This window comes from Diadema setosum, chromosome 2 (assembly GCF_964275005.1).
Source record: "Diadema setosum chromosome 2, eeDiaSeto1, whole genome shotgun sequence".
NCBI lineage: Eukaryota > Metazoa > Echinodermata > Echinoidea > Diadematoida > Diadematidae > Diadema > Diadema setosum.
In genome coordinates this window covers 7,671,278-7,686,801 of record NC_092686.1, presented here as the reverse complement: position 1 = coordinate 7,686,801, position 15,524 = coordinate 7,671,278, and the positions used below count along the sequence as shown (strand labels likewise).

General features: G+C 37.3%; 1 protein-coding gene across 1 annotated transcript; it reads left to right on the top strand.

Annotated features, from left to right (window-relative positions):
• The first annotated feature begins 10,206 nt into the window (after positions 1-10,206).
• Positions 10,207-15,312, top strand: LOC140238050 (metalloproteinase inhibitor 1-like). The gene is made up of 4 exons (XM_072317976.1): positions 10,207-10,333; positions 11,569-11,790; positions 13,121-13,242; positions 14,842-15,312. The coding sequence occupies exons 1-4, from the start codon at positions 10,207-10,209 to the stop codon at positions 15,310-15,312; spliced, it is 942 nt and encodes a 313-aa protein (XP_072174077.1).
• Positions 15,313-15,524: the final 212 nt, after the last annotated feature.

The following is a 15,524-nucleotide window of genomic DNA, read 5'->3' as shown; positions in this document are numbered from 1 at the left end:
AACCGGAAATTCCCATGTATTTCCTTCTGAATGGTGAGAAATTGAAAACAATTGATGGATCTGCCCTATTTCTATGGTGTTAAATCCGAATCTGGATGATGCAAACCTTGCATCCTTGAGGGTATTGAGATATTCAAGATGGCCGCCAAAATGGCCGCCAAAATGGGCCGCCAATCAAAACCGGAAATATCTATGTATTAGCTTTTAAATGGTGAGAAATAGAAAAACAGTCGATGGTTTTACTCTATTTTGAGGGTGCTAAATCCGAATCTGGATGATGCACCTCGAGATAGTCAAAATGGCCGCCAAAATGGCCGCCGAAACGGAAACTCCCAATGTATTTCCTTCTTATAAATGGTGAGAAATTGATAACAATTGATGGTTTTCGTCAATGGCACAGTTTGAACTTGCTGTATAAACAGTGAAACCAGCTCTACTGGATATCTTTGAGTTGGTACGATACAAGTGTGCCAGCAATAATTAACCCTTCCAGACTACAGATGCGGTTGAATAATTGCAAGATTACACTGTTTCCTCTAGATATAATGGATAAGTTTTGAACACTAACAATTAATGGACAAGACATGTTCATCTAAATCATATTGTGATAGTCATGAGTGATGTAGAGAAGTGTACTGAAATTACCCAACATTACCTGCCTTAATCCATGAGCAGTTTTAATCCCTTTATCCATGAACACTCAAATTGGTTATTTGGTTTATATTGGTGGTCTTGCTGACATTGTTGAAGACACGAGTGGGACATTTTTATTGTTATGCTTCAATTTTTTCTTCAATATGATGTAACATTATGTATGTATATATGTTTATATAATCTATTACAAACACACACGAGGGGACGGACAAATCACAGGTAACGCGCCTTGGAAAAAAAAAAAAACTAAATAAAAATCAAACGACAACATGGAAGGTAATAGTTGATAATCCATCCTTTTCACCCTGCATGGGTTTAATCTCCCGCTTCGCGTTGGAGCACAATTCATGTACTTCACCATTTCAGTATAAGAACATGTTAAGGAGTTTCCGTTCATACAGGACATTTATAGATGTCCGAAAACCTTCAAAGACCTTCAGCACCCTCGAAATAGTGTAAGACCATCAATTTATTTAAAAAAAAATTACCATTAAGAAAAAATATATTGACATTGGAATTTCTGCCACTTATTTTGGCTGTCATCTTGAACGTCTAAAAACCCTAAAGAATGGACGAATTTCAACAACCAAGTTTCGAGGGTGCTGAATAGGGCCTAAAATTTACCAATTTTTGACAGTTATTTTGGCGGTCATCTTGGACATCTCAAAACCCTTAAAAAAGAACACGAAAGTTGCATCAACCAGGTTCGGATTCAGCATCCCCGAAATAGAGTGAAACGGCCACTTGTTTTAAATTTCACACCATTTAGAAGGTAATATAGGGCTCACATGGAAATTTTCGTTTTTGACGGCCATTTAGGGGCCATTCTGGCGGCCATCTTTATTATCTCAAAACCCTCAAGGAAGTAAGAGCTGTATACTGGAGCTTCAAATTCAGCAAACTCAAAATAGTGTAAAACCACCAACTGTTTTATATTTTACACAATTTAGAAGGAAATAGGGGGTCTACATATGAATTTCCGTTTTTCGCGGTCATTTTTGGCGACCATCTTTATCATCTCAAAACCCTTAAGGATGCAAGAGTTGTATCCTTAGCTTCGGATTCAGCACACTCAAAATAAGATAAAAACCACCAATTGCTTTCAAATTGTCACCATTTAGAAGGAAATACATGGGAACTTCCGTTTTGGGCGGCCATTTTAACGGCCATATTGACTATCTCAAAATCTTCAACAATGCAGGAGTTGCACCATATAGATTCTGATTCAGCACCCTCGAAATAGGGTAAAAAAATCAATTGTTTTCAATTTCTCACCATTTAGAAGGAAATACGTGGGAATTTTCGGTTTTGGTGGCCATTTTGGCGGCCATCTTGAATATCTCTAAAACTTCATGGATGCAAGAGTTGCATCATCCAGATTCGGATTCAGCACCCTCGAAATAGGGTAAAACCATCAATTGTTTTCAACATCTCACCTTTTAGAACGAAATACGTGGGAATTTCCGGTTTTTAATTGGCGGCCATTTTGGCAGCCATCTTGAATATCTCAAAAACTTCATTAATGCAAGAGTTGCATCATCCAGATTCGATTTCAGCACCTTCCAAATAGGGATAATCATCAATTCTTTTCAATTTCACACCATTTAGAAAGCAATACGTGGGAATTTCCGGTTTTGGCGGCCATTTTGGCGGCCATCTTGAATATCTCAAAACCCTCAAGGATGCATGAGTTGCATCATCCGGATTAGGATTCAGCACCCTCGAAATAGAGTAAAACCATCAATTGTTTTCAATATCTCACCATTTAGAAGGAAATACGTGGGAATTTCCGGTTTTGGCGGCCATTTTGGCGGCCATCTTGAATATCTCAAAACCCTCAAGGATGCAAGAGTTGCATCATCCAGATTCGGATTCAGCACCCCCGAAATAGGGTAAAACCATCAAAAAACATTGGGTGGACGGTAAAACAAGGTTCAGCCTCTGGCACCCAGACTAATACTGTCTTGAATAGTTATTGTACTGTTATCACCATTACTATAATCATCACATTTCATCCTCAGTAGGAACAATAGAAGTAAGAGTTCATCATATCTCACAATTACTGGAATGTCAATTCTACAATCACTACATAAACAAAGAATCATCTGGTTGCATCTAATCAATTATCACAACAGTTTTCTTGGTAATTATCCTGTCATGGTTATATTTATCATTACCACACTAGTACCATCAATGTTGTTCTTATCATGCGGTGATTTAATGTAACTTTCTTGGAAATTACTCCATGTAATTTCATTTTTCATTATGATAGGAAACAACCCAAAAATAACATTGTGTCACCCTTAAAAGAACTATCTAGTAGACCTTATTATACAGAAAATATGAGCTTTGTTTGTTTTGTTTTGTTTTTGTTTTTGTTTGTGTGTTCATTGTTTTTGTGGTGGTGGTGGTGGTGGATGTATGCATTTAAATTGAAATTATTGAGCATTATATCCATTCCTACACATGTAACTTGTCACATCAGCCAATAAAGGTCAACAACACTAACTAAATTTACAGGGTGAAGGCAAATGCCAAATGGGCAAAATGCTAGGTTTCTGTATTTGTTTAATTTCTTTGTTTTTTTGATCACTTGTCTTAAAACATTCAAATTGTTCATACGGGTGGCAGTAATACAATAGGACAAGTAATAGCGATGTCAGCGGGGTCACATTTAACACATTTCCTATTCTGCCGACGTGTTAAAACGTCAATTTTCATCAAAGCACTGTGGCTATATATACAGCTTTAATTCTTTTAAGAAATATCAATAAAATTCACTATAAATTACTAAAAACAAAAACTTTAATTTGGATCACCAAAATTATCAGGAAACTTGCATTCGATGACATTATCGTGGAGCTCCACGTTACACGAAGTACGTCATGCAAGTAGCCATCTTGAATAGAATGACCCCAAATTATTTCTGCTTCCGGGTTGTTTTTTTCTCTCTTGCCTGGTTATATGACGTAGGTGTTTAGAGATATTTACGTCGGTACATCTCCACATGTTGCACATGCGAAATGACCAGTCAGAACTCGACGAGCAGTTCGTTTTCCCCCTAAAAATCTTGTATTTTGGTGAAGTTTGGATAAAGAGGCATCAATTTTGTGACTTTGGACTCTGTTTTCTATGGCAAAATCTCAAGGGTTTTAAAAAAACCGGTCTTTATTTGAATTTTGTGGATGTTTTTAAACTAGAAACCACTTGCATTTACAGTAAAAACCTGTCGCATTTTGTCGCAACAAGGATAAGCATGCCGGTGTCGGGAGATCTCCCGGGCATTTTTCGGGACGCAGAATCACGGTTTCGGAGATGATTACGTAGGTTCGTATTTAAGGCCACCTTACGTGTAACCGTTACGAGTGAAGGGCCTGCTACTACGTGTTGTGCTAATTACTTCATTACTCTGCCGTTTTTGCCCATAGAATTTAATTGATTTCCACAATGATCGTTTCCAAAATAAGTTTTCGTTGTCAGCCGGTTGTTCAGTACTTGTAAAGTATTTTTTTTTTCTTTCAGACCACCTTAACACAATAGTATAACACTAACACTTCCAATAGTTCTAACCAGTTACCAGGTACTAAATAGACTTTTTAACGTCAGGTCTAAAGAAAACTTTATGATAATGTAGGTTTCACTTTTCAAATTCAGATCTTTAAATTCTGACATTACATGTAACAGTTAGACAAAGTCCAAGTTTAAATCGGCAAATTACACGTAATTCAATCTTGTCTTGAGTTTGATTTGATGAAGAAGATGTTGGGTTTTGACTTTGAAGTACAAATGTTTACCAATGCCCCTCTGTATGTATGAATATGATTGTTGTTAGATAGGTTAATCATTAATTATTATCATTGGTCTAGGCAGTATTTTTATTATAATTATTATTATTATTCAATATTTAACATTAGTATCATTATTAACAACTGCAGAATATCTCGCCAAGATTTTTAAGGCATGCACGAGATTTTCTTGTGCACTGTGTGCGTAGTATCCCGGACGAAATAAAGCACAGTCGATCAGTATAGTCGAGAAATCTCGTCTGGAGATCTTGGCGGGGTATTCTGCAGTTAAGCCAATTATTGTTTTAACATTTATCTTAAGCTTATTAGTAATATTAATGTTTCATTGTCAGGCACTATCTTGGTTAATCATAACATTGGCATAGAGTCTATGCCTAATTGATTAGAATTGATTAGAATATTATGATTTTAATTTAAAATGTAATTTTGCAATATTTTCAGGCCATTTTATCCAACAGTGGATCCAGGATTTGAAAATTGGAGAGGAGGGACGAAATTCAACGAACTTCACTTGTAAAACTCACAAAGGAATAGTGGAATACCCACCAACTCCACTTGACTTTTTGGAGTCTTCCTCGATCAGTAACATTAACAATGTGAATGAAAAAAAAAATATAACCGTATGAAAAAAACAATAGAATAAATTAAGATGAAGTACAGTTAACTTGCTATCTAACATTTTTTTTTTGTCTCTACATGTTTTTGAAACAGCTTCATTTTGGTGCATAAAACCATCTTTTTTTTTTTTGTTTCAAAAACCTGCATAGGGCCCTAGGGGGTAATAGAGTAAGGAGAAGCAATTCTCCATAAATTGCCGCAGAAGACATACAGTTGAGTGCGACATTCGACAAGCCATAACTCAGTAAATAAATATCCAATTTCAATTATCTCTTCACCATTGGATTTGTCTCGCTGAGACCTTTAATATGATATATGGTTTGGCCATATTTCATGAAATCTTCTTTTTGGTCTAACATAGCTACAAGTAATAGCAAAACTGAATTACATTTTTTTTTTCAGACTGTGATGGTTTTGAGCTTGACCAGTTAGGAACCATTTAGGTATGTTATCCCCTGAAACCCCACTCTCATATTTAACTGTCAATATTCAAGTATCTTTTTTGACTATTCATATGACCCTCTTCCAGCAAGAAAGCCATAGAAATCTTGCAATTGGGTATCCTGCAAAATACAAAATAAATGAGAACTGAGCAGAGCGTTCTCTTCAGCAAACTTTAGTTGTTGAGATCATTTCTTGTCCATCAACCTGCATATTCTATAAAACAACAAAAGATATGAAATAAATCTTCAAAAACAGAAACACACACATAAATAAAAATCATGAAGAAATATGTTTTCATAGCTCAACTTATGTATTCTTGAAGATTTTGAAGCAGATTCACTGAACAACACAACTTTTCAAATCAGCATGAAATGTTCCTATAACAAAACGAAAATCCAATACGGATCAGGCTAAGCATTAAAAGTCACATTCTTAGAGCTATTTTCCTTGTAGCAAAGTTGAGACAGTTAGAAAAATGAGAAAAAAAAAGAAGAATACAAACGGTAAAATGAGTTATTCCATGTTTGATTTCCAGTTAAACAGGCAAAGCTCATATCTGAAAAACTTTCAATTGAGGTTTCCCACCATGTGCACTTGTTTTACATCAACTCTGTATAGGATGAGTCCTTGTATTCCAGCTACTTGTTCAGTGACTCAGAGATGTGTTTTCACTCCAAGGTCAAGAGAGTTACATTCAACGGTTTATTGCCACTTGGTCTAATATCAGATGGTCTACTTCCCTGTTCGTCTAACAACACCATGGCTAAAGTCATTTGGTCTACTATCGATTTTGTCTCATGCCCGTTTGGTCTAATCATCACACAGTCTAATCTCTAGTTTGGCTAATTATCATTTCGTCTAATGAGCAGATGGTCTAATTGCAATGTTGACTTCTTGGATTTTTTTTTCCCCATTTTTTCTAATAATCTGTGGGTATTAGACGAAACAGGCATAACCCATCTGGAAGTAGACCAACTGGTAATGAGGCTAAATGGCAATTGGACCAAAAGGTCATTAGACGAACTGGTTGTAGACGAAACGGGATTAGACCATGTGGGTTGAGACTAAATGACTATTAAACAAAGTGGGAGTAGACCAAGTGATAGATCACCACATTCAACATCAGGCCCTTTTTTCATTATGAAGTGTCACAGTTAAAAATCACAATGTTTGAGCTTTCCATTCATACTGCAATGATGAAATTGCAATGCTTGGGTGATAATTGCCAGGCAAATTGACACAGAGTCCTGATTCAAGTTTCAAATACTGCCAGATTTTGCATACTTGTGAGCTTGGCTCAAGAGTCTGCTGCATGAAAAATAGTCGGGCTGTTATAGCTGAAAAGGTTTTAATTTCATGACAAATATCAGAAATTTCTGCTGTGGGCATTCTCTTTGCAAAATATGAAATGCTTAATCAAGGCATACCCTGAAGAACATCTTAAGACATTTAAAAATTTACAAGATATTGGTTTCATTATCATTTCATGCCTGAAATATTTATGTTCAAGATCTGTAATGTGAAAAAGTATTTTCGCTGCTTTGTACAACCCTTTTTAAATGACATACCGATGCCTTGATACACAAAATCAGGTAAATTTGCCTGCCCCACCCCCCCATACATAAATAATATAAACAGAAAACCAACAAAATATTTCATATCTGTTTCAGGTGTGGGACTTAATTTGCATCAAATCATATATACATGCAATGCCTTTAACCCCTTGTTATTGTTTTCAAAACCCCATTTCTTTTTTTCTTTTAGGTCTGAGAAATTCTGATTCATATTTTTGGGATGATGATGAGCTGTTTCCATTCATTTCCTGGTGACATTCACCATGAGATCATGTGTCCATCCACTCATTAAGTGTTCCAATCCCATCAAACATACCTGGGATGTGTCATCTATGTAAACTGTATGGGAACTGCTCTTGAACACACCTGGATTGAGGTCTATGGACAGTGTGTGTGTCAATGAATCATAATGTTGTCTTTAAAGGGGTTAATGCGAGCTTCAATCTTAAGTGCATATTTAAGGACAATTCTCTTCTCTCTCAGAGATATGTTAATCCTGGGATAGGCCTACTTATTTGACTAACCTAAAGTTTGATGATGAAGTTACTTGCATGCTTTTACTATTTAGGTCAAGATCTTGGTGCAAACTGGTAATGAAATAATCCTGAAAGGGTTTAATACTGCAGTTTGTGTTCACCAGTGATATCTATCACTATTCTTATTATTTTTTTTTAAAAGTGAGATCAATCATCATGATAGCCTAATAAAGCCATTACGCATCAATTCTCTGTTCGTGGTGATTCAAATTATCTAATTTTGGATGATATACAAATGTATATTATTTGTTTTACTTTCTTTGCAAGATTCTCACAAGGAAACAGTCAGGAAATTGGCCGGCAGATGATCCCAGCTTTGAAAAAAAGTTGCTTGAAGTTTAGATTTAGTCAAGATCACACAAACACATTGGGCTATAATTCATGCAGACAGGCAGAAAATCTAGGTCGTCAATGTTTTAGGAAAACAATTATGATGTGTTTTCAATTGCAACCCATTCTTCTTTATTTTACATTATAATTTGCTGGAATATATTCGGATTAATCTTGAGACTGTTTCCAGTAGTTTCCAATATTTGAATAACAGACTGTTTGGCATGAAATCTAACATCTGATGACTTAGAGCAAAGTCATGTTTTGACAAGATAGAAATGAAATCATGAAATGTGCAATTTTTAAGGACTTTCAATTTTTCTTTGTTCACCTTAGTCACCTTCTTTATCATATTTTTTTTCTCAGCTTGTATCTTATGATAGATATGGTGATGAGTCACATATGTATCAATTTCCATTGATGACATGCTTCAAAAAGATTAATTAGCCTAAACAGAAAAAAAGTGATTAATTAGCCCTCCCCCCCCAAAAAAGAGAAGAAAATACACCTTCACTAAAATTCTTTATCTGTGGCAGGAGTAAAGGTGACCTCTCAGCATTTTTGTTGTTGTTGTTGTTGTTCACGAAGCATGGCAAAAATATTGCAAAATGAATGTTACAATAATGATGAAAATTGAGAGAAAATCAATGTCTTAACATATTTCTCTATGTTTGATTCAAGAACATATTATTGTAAGAGTGATCATGGATAATGAAAGTGTCAGTGAGGACTTGTCACCCTAAAAGGTCGTACACAAAGGGGGAAAAAAGACAGAAAGGAAACTTGTTTACCAAAGGAAGTTGTTGGCTAAGCATTCTGAGGGGAGAGAAGTGATGTGTGTTTGGGATAACGGATGTCTCAGTGACCCACGTTGACTGACGATCTGAGATGTTCTGGCTGTGACAGACGGGGTCAGACGTCACAACCGCGACTTGTGACTCGCATCTTTGCCTCGCCTCTCCGAGATGGAGCGAGACCGTATCAGTCTGGACTGCGCACGACCTCTCCCAACCGGAACTTTTCACTCGAAAGACAGCAATGGCTTCACAGACTAACAGGAACTGAAAATATATGTCAGTGTCTTCCTGGAAATACCTTTCTTCAGATGTGGAAGTATACTGAAATCTTAGGCATACATAGGCCTATCTTTGCTGTAAATTACTGTCCACTTTTTCTTTTCTTTTTAATTTTGAGTAAGTTCATTATTTTGGGCAATTTAAAGCCTTTTTTTTCTCTAGGAGTTTGTTACTTTCACTACAAATTTCGACATTTGGCTTTCATTCAATTAATGAAGGGTATGTTTCTGGAACCATAGTAACAGAGTTTCCTCGGTAAAAATGTGAAGTCATTCATGCATGTGACAGAATAAGGAAATTGGAAGTGTATGCTTGCCTCTTAATTGCATGACTGAATATTAATTACATAGTTTGATTCCCTGTAAGATGTCCAGCACGACGCAGTGATTAAATACTACAGTCCAGGGAAAATTGATGTTAGAACATTAAAATGAGGAAATCCAATATTGGCATTAGCAATTCAAGTCACAGTCACATGGGTAAGACAAATCTTGTGCCAGCAGAAGTCACTATGCTGAATTGCGTGGGCTTTCCCTGGTACGCACCTTAACCTTGGCTGCGGAACAACGTGTTACCTTGACAATCTGCTAAAGACATATCCACAAACACCTCAACTACATGTTCCATACCAACATTACCTGCCAGCCATCAACGATGGTCTCTTATTTTGCTCTGAATTGTTATTTCTAACACAACCACAATTTTTTCCCCCTCTTTGGATGGGAGTGTGACTGTAGCTCCTCCCCCACTGTAGGGCCATGTGTTTGAGACAGAGACCGGTGCGTGGTTAATCTGTGAATGCTGGGGGGTTACACCGTCATGCGGTGGCAAAAAGTTAGAGGTATAAATAAGACTTGATGGTGTTGCAGAATTGACAGTAACAGCCACAGCCTCATCAGCATTCTATGGAGGGAACAGCAAGTTCAAACTCGAGGAAAGGATACAACTTTGAGAGAAAAAAAAAAAGCTCTCTGTGAAGAAGTCAATCTCTACATGAAGGCATTTATCAACATTCGGTTCTCCAAGCGAGTTAACTAGAAATCTGGTCTGTCACACTCGCTTCAGCTACACAAACTGTTTTGCATCGTCAGGAGACCACTTTTATTCTCCTGTCTCTATATTTTTCTGACATTTTCGTACTCTAATGAGATTAGCTGCTAATTGGAGAATGGAATCTAGAGCACTATTGCTCACCTTCCTCACAGTGCTGTGTCTATGTGAGCTGATTTCTGAAAGCCATGCCTGCAATTGTTTGGTTAATCATCCGCAGACTAAATTTTGTGGTGCAGATTTCGGTGAGTACTTGAAAGTATAATCAAAGCCTTCTCTATGTTTGTACAGACAAGTACATAATCTTCATTTAAACAGTACTTGATTCTTCTGTTGTCTACAGATCAGTTCAAGTACAACAAATAATTCACTTGCTATAAGCAATTCACAGAGCTTGGTGTACACGTTTGTAGCTGTTGATTTCTTTTCTTTTTTTTTATTGATGAATCGTCTAACCTTTTCAGCACATGATAGTGCGGTATACTGTTGTTGTTGTTACAGAATTGTTTTCTTTCTTATTGATTGGTTGTCCTTATGATTAAGATAGATCTGTATGATTACTTTCATCGCTCGATTACAGTTTCCTGGTGCATACGGTAGCTAGGCAGTAATGTGCACTGTTGCAATGACACATATACTCTTTTGATTCTTAAAAATTAAATCAAGATAATTACAAATGATAAATGTACTGCATACTGTTCAACAATTCCTGATGATGAGTTACATTGTTCATACCACAACATTCTGCTATCATACCTAATCAGACTTGAAGGATATTCCAGACACATGTCTTATCTGCATTTACCAGTAAACTTTTCAGGTAAAACCAGTTTGTAAGTTCAGATTGAATGCTGCCTAGCTAGCTGGCATGGAGGATGGTTTTAGCAATCACAAAGACATGTACAATAATTGTATGGCACTGCTATGAAGTTTTAAGAATAAAAGCAATGAAGCACATAACTCACTTTCTTGTATATCACCTCTATACAAATTACTTGTAAATCAACTCATACCTAGCCTTGATATTCTTTGAAGAAAGACTCATAATTCTTTTCTGAATGTTTCCCCTCGTTCATCAACTGGTTAAAAACAAGTCAACCCAACTGTTTAAGGTTAACCCTTTATGTGCCCAGGCATAAAGCCTAGCTTACTATTTTTTTTTTAAAGCAGCAGTTTAGTAATCTCTCCAAACTTGACCTAGTTTTATGTTAGAAGGCAGACTCTGGTGCCACAATGTGCCTAAGATCAAATGGATTAGGTAATTTTTATTGTGACAATTACTTTCCAGGCAAATGTGCCAACTGACGATGAAAGCACCCCAGCAAAAGGGTCAAGCAGTGAACATAGTACAATATGGGTTAAAGAGCATATGCCTCTTTGGACAGATGCACATTGCTTTCTAAATAACTCATGACTATATGTAAACTTCACATAAATATTTTATTCACGCTTCGCAATTAAATGGTGACTTTCTTGACAGTCCTCCGAGTCAGAATCCTGGAACGGAGTAAATTCGTCCATCCTGACACAACCCGGTCATCAGTCTACCGGTATTTGATTGAGTACCGAACGGAGGTCTTGGGGGCGTACAAGGGAAGGGACTACATAGGCGATGCGAGGGAGATTCTGGTTCATTCGCCTGATGCCGGTGGACTCTGTGGAGTGTCGGGGCTCTGGAGTGGAGATGTTTACGTCATCTCAGGTAAGAGAATTTCAATACATGTATTCTATTTGCATCAGACTGCGTCAGGATGGAAAAGTAAGTCTTGTAATTACTTTGATGCAATGGCTTCACTTTAACCCATTGAGGACGAGTCCTGAATGTACTCAGGTAGGGGTCTATGGGAAATATGTGTTGTAGCAAAATCAGTCTGTCCTCAACGGGTTAAGCACATAGGCTTGCATTGTAAATTGAAGGTGGCTAGTGACATAATATTTTTGACTGGAAAAGTTAGCTAAAGGATGTTTTGGTTTATCAAAGACTGTGAAAGTGGACATTTTCGAGGTGTGAATATTTTTGCTTATTTTGTTCAAAATGAAACCAGCACACAAACACACACACACAAAAAAAATAAATAAAGGAAAAAAATCTGTTTGCTTAATATATGCAATACTGTTTTATACTTTGATTCTGTGTCACATACGGAATTTATCATATCTGGGTAATTAGAAAAGTTCCCCGACTGAACGTTTTTACTTTTATAGTACATAGAATACCACCTACATATCCAACCCAATACCAGTTTCATGTAAAGTGTAAGCACAGCAAAGCTTGCTAGCACAGATTATCCAATCATCAAGATTATGAGGATTATGTGGGCCATTTTGCATATTGTAATTTATATTATAAATTCATATGTAGTTTCTTTAGATTTCTTAGAAGTTCATTCAACAGAATTACAAATTCTAAATCTACTGCATACAGTTTATCTGTTTTGCCAAGTTGCATGTGCACACACATAAGCAATATAAAAATAATACAATCTCTAAACAACATAGAGCAGTATCTCTTGTATTCCTATGTTTGTTCTATGGTAAAAACATAACAGCAAACTTTGTAGGAAATGTAGGAACTACGTCCTTTATCTCATGGATACTAATAACAAAAATCTTGAATTCATGGCTCATCTGAAAATTGTACAAAAAAGCTTGTATCTTAAAACAGAAGGAAGACACATAATGGTCTGGTTCCTCAATCCATACCTCAACATTATAAATGTTCAAGCTACCTTGCCCCACATACACAATTACGCATTGGTGCCCTTTGTACAGTACACAATCTCCAGTGATGTTGTTTGCATGCTTACATATTCATAGTATTGTTGACTGCTTTTTAGTTTACATAACTGAGTAAGTTTGGAAGAATATATGCAATTGCAACGAAGACCAAGATGAGGCATGTTTTTGAATTTGAGAGCATATTCTTCTCAATGTGTGAATGATAAAAGTTGTTCAAGTAAAAGGAGTGAAAAATAATCATAAACTCAAATATACACGTATGTACTAAAAAGAAAAATGTCTTTCTCATGCAGGTCGCTATGTTAGAGACATGTTCTACATCACTTATTGTGACCTGTGGTTTGAATGGGAAAAGCTGAGCGACGAACAGATATCAGGCCTTATGACAGACTATGCCCAAAACTGCAACTGTCGGGTGAGTTTTCTGCCAGTCTGATCTTATCCTACCCTTTAATTTGCTTTTTTGTTGTCAATTGACCAATCTAATCTGCAGGAGTGCTTTTCCTTCTCCATTTGACACAGACATCTTGAAACTAACTACCAAAGAATAGTGATTACATAGTACCTGATCTTCTTCAACCCCTTTGCAGGGCTGCCAACTATCACTCCTTGAGAGTGAAACTCACTCATTTTGGTCCTTTCTCACTCTAAAACTTTATTTCATTTGCATGCATTTCTATTGATCTCACTCATTTTGACTCCTAAATCATAGCATTGGCCTATGGGAGTATCACTCTCAACTACAGTAGTTTCCAATGTTGGCAGCGCTGCCTTTGTGTCTTAATAGCCCTCCTGTTGGACTAAGGCACATCAGTCATCATTTGCAAAAAGTATTGAGACTGTGTAATGACAGGAGCATATCAATACAAATGAACAATGCATTCTGTTTAGTTTCCATTGAAAACTGAATGAGAATACTGTATACGCTATATATTTCGCATGGGTTTTATTTTCGCGAATTTCGCGAGTCGGGAGCTATTCGTGAAATTAACAACACGCGAAAATATTACCTTCCAAAATGAATCCCTTGCCTTGATGATACAAACATTTCAGTACTAGTAATCCACGTCACGGCTTACCGAACAGACCATAAAAACTGGCTAAGCTTGTTTACGTACATATAGCACGTCCATGTCGAACTACTAGTATACACAGCCCAGTCGCTGTAAGTAGCATTCGCACAGCACAGTAGACGGCGCAATACTATTTCTGCGAGAAATTCCACTTTCTTTTGTTTTTGTTTTTTTCATTGTGCCACAACGTTACAAACGCGCGGCGTGTCACCCTTGATTACACGTGCGCTATAGCTCTTGCGTTTGCATGCCGCTATGTCTTTACAAGTACTGTATGTCAACTTTAGGGGCCGGGGCTTCGTATGCTCCAGCTGGTTGCCGCTGAATTTACTCGTACCCCTCGTACCACTCGTCAGAAATCTAGCGCGATATACTTAACCACTTCAAAAATGTTGAATTCTAACTTACTAGTTCGCAGAGTTTGGTAAGTTTTTTTTTTCATGCAGTGTATAACTAGTATCATTCTTATTTGCTAGTAAGTTCAAAATTCACACTTTCTTTGCCACTTCATATTTTCTCTGGTCCCCCAATCGCGAATTTAACCACTCGCGACACTCACGACAGCGGCAATTCGCGAAAATTTATGTATGCGAAAATTATAGCGTATACAGTAGTATCAGTAAATTAAATCTTCAGAATGGAATCTGCATTTTCTATCTGCACACATTTTACAATGTACGAATACGATAGAAGAAGTGTTTTTACCTTTATTTCGACTGTTCAATACTAGCTCAGGTCAATGTTCATTACAGATACATTATTGTATATAGAAAGAAATGTAATCATAATGCAAATAGTCAAATGATGGTATTCCTGCAAAATTTCAGACTGTGAAATGTGTGATTATTGAAACTATATGCACCCCCACACCCACAGGTAAGCATGCCACCTTTTGAAACCGTACATATAACACATGGATTGATGACTGTATCTTTCTGCAGATAAGGGGCGTCTTTGGAATCGTCAGCGTTCCCGAGCGCGCCCGTGAAAAAGCTCTGGCTTTGGACAAGTCACCTCTATGGAACGACGGCAGCTGTCGCTACAACCCTGTGGCCTCGCTGTACTACCAAACCCAGGAGTGCGAGACAAAGTACAGCCACTGTGCCTTCATAAACGACACATGCATGTGGGCCAGGACACCTTCCTACGAAATCTGCTACAAGGCTCGCGAGAACATCTGGCACCGCCGCAAAATTTCCCGGAAGGTCTCCCCCCTGCGAAGACGCCTCCGCTGCAATCCCTCCACGATGCCATTCTTGAATCGCTGCATGTTGGCGAAGGAAAGGCGTCAGCGTAAGAGGCTGGAGGCCCAGGGCTTAGCGGCCGAGGTGCCCACTCCCGCACTGCTGACGATGCTCGGTGGCCAGAGCTCAATAGCGCCCTCAAATTTTATGCCGGTAGCTGGATCCTGAATGACACCTTTAATAGGAGCAATACATTAAGACTGAAGGCCAACAGGTCTGCCATCTTCCGAAGACACAGGTGTTGATTGAAGTTGAGTTCATTAAAAAAAAAAAAAAAAAAGAATTATATGTTTGTTGCTGAAGAATTATAAAAAAAATTGAACAGTCTGAAAATAGAAATTTAGAAAATTGAAACTAGTGGCATACTGGGATTGAATATT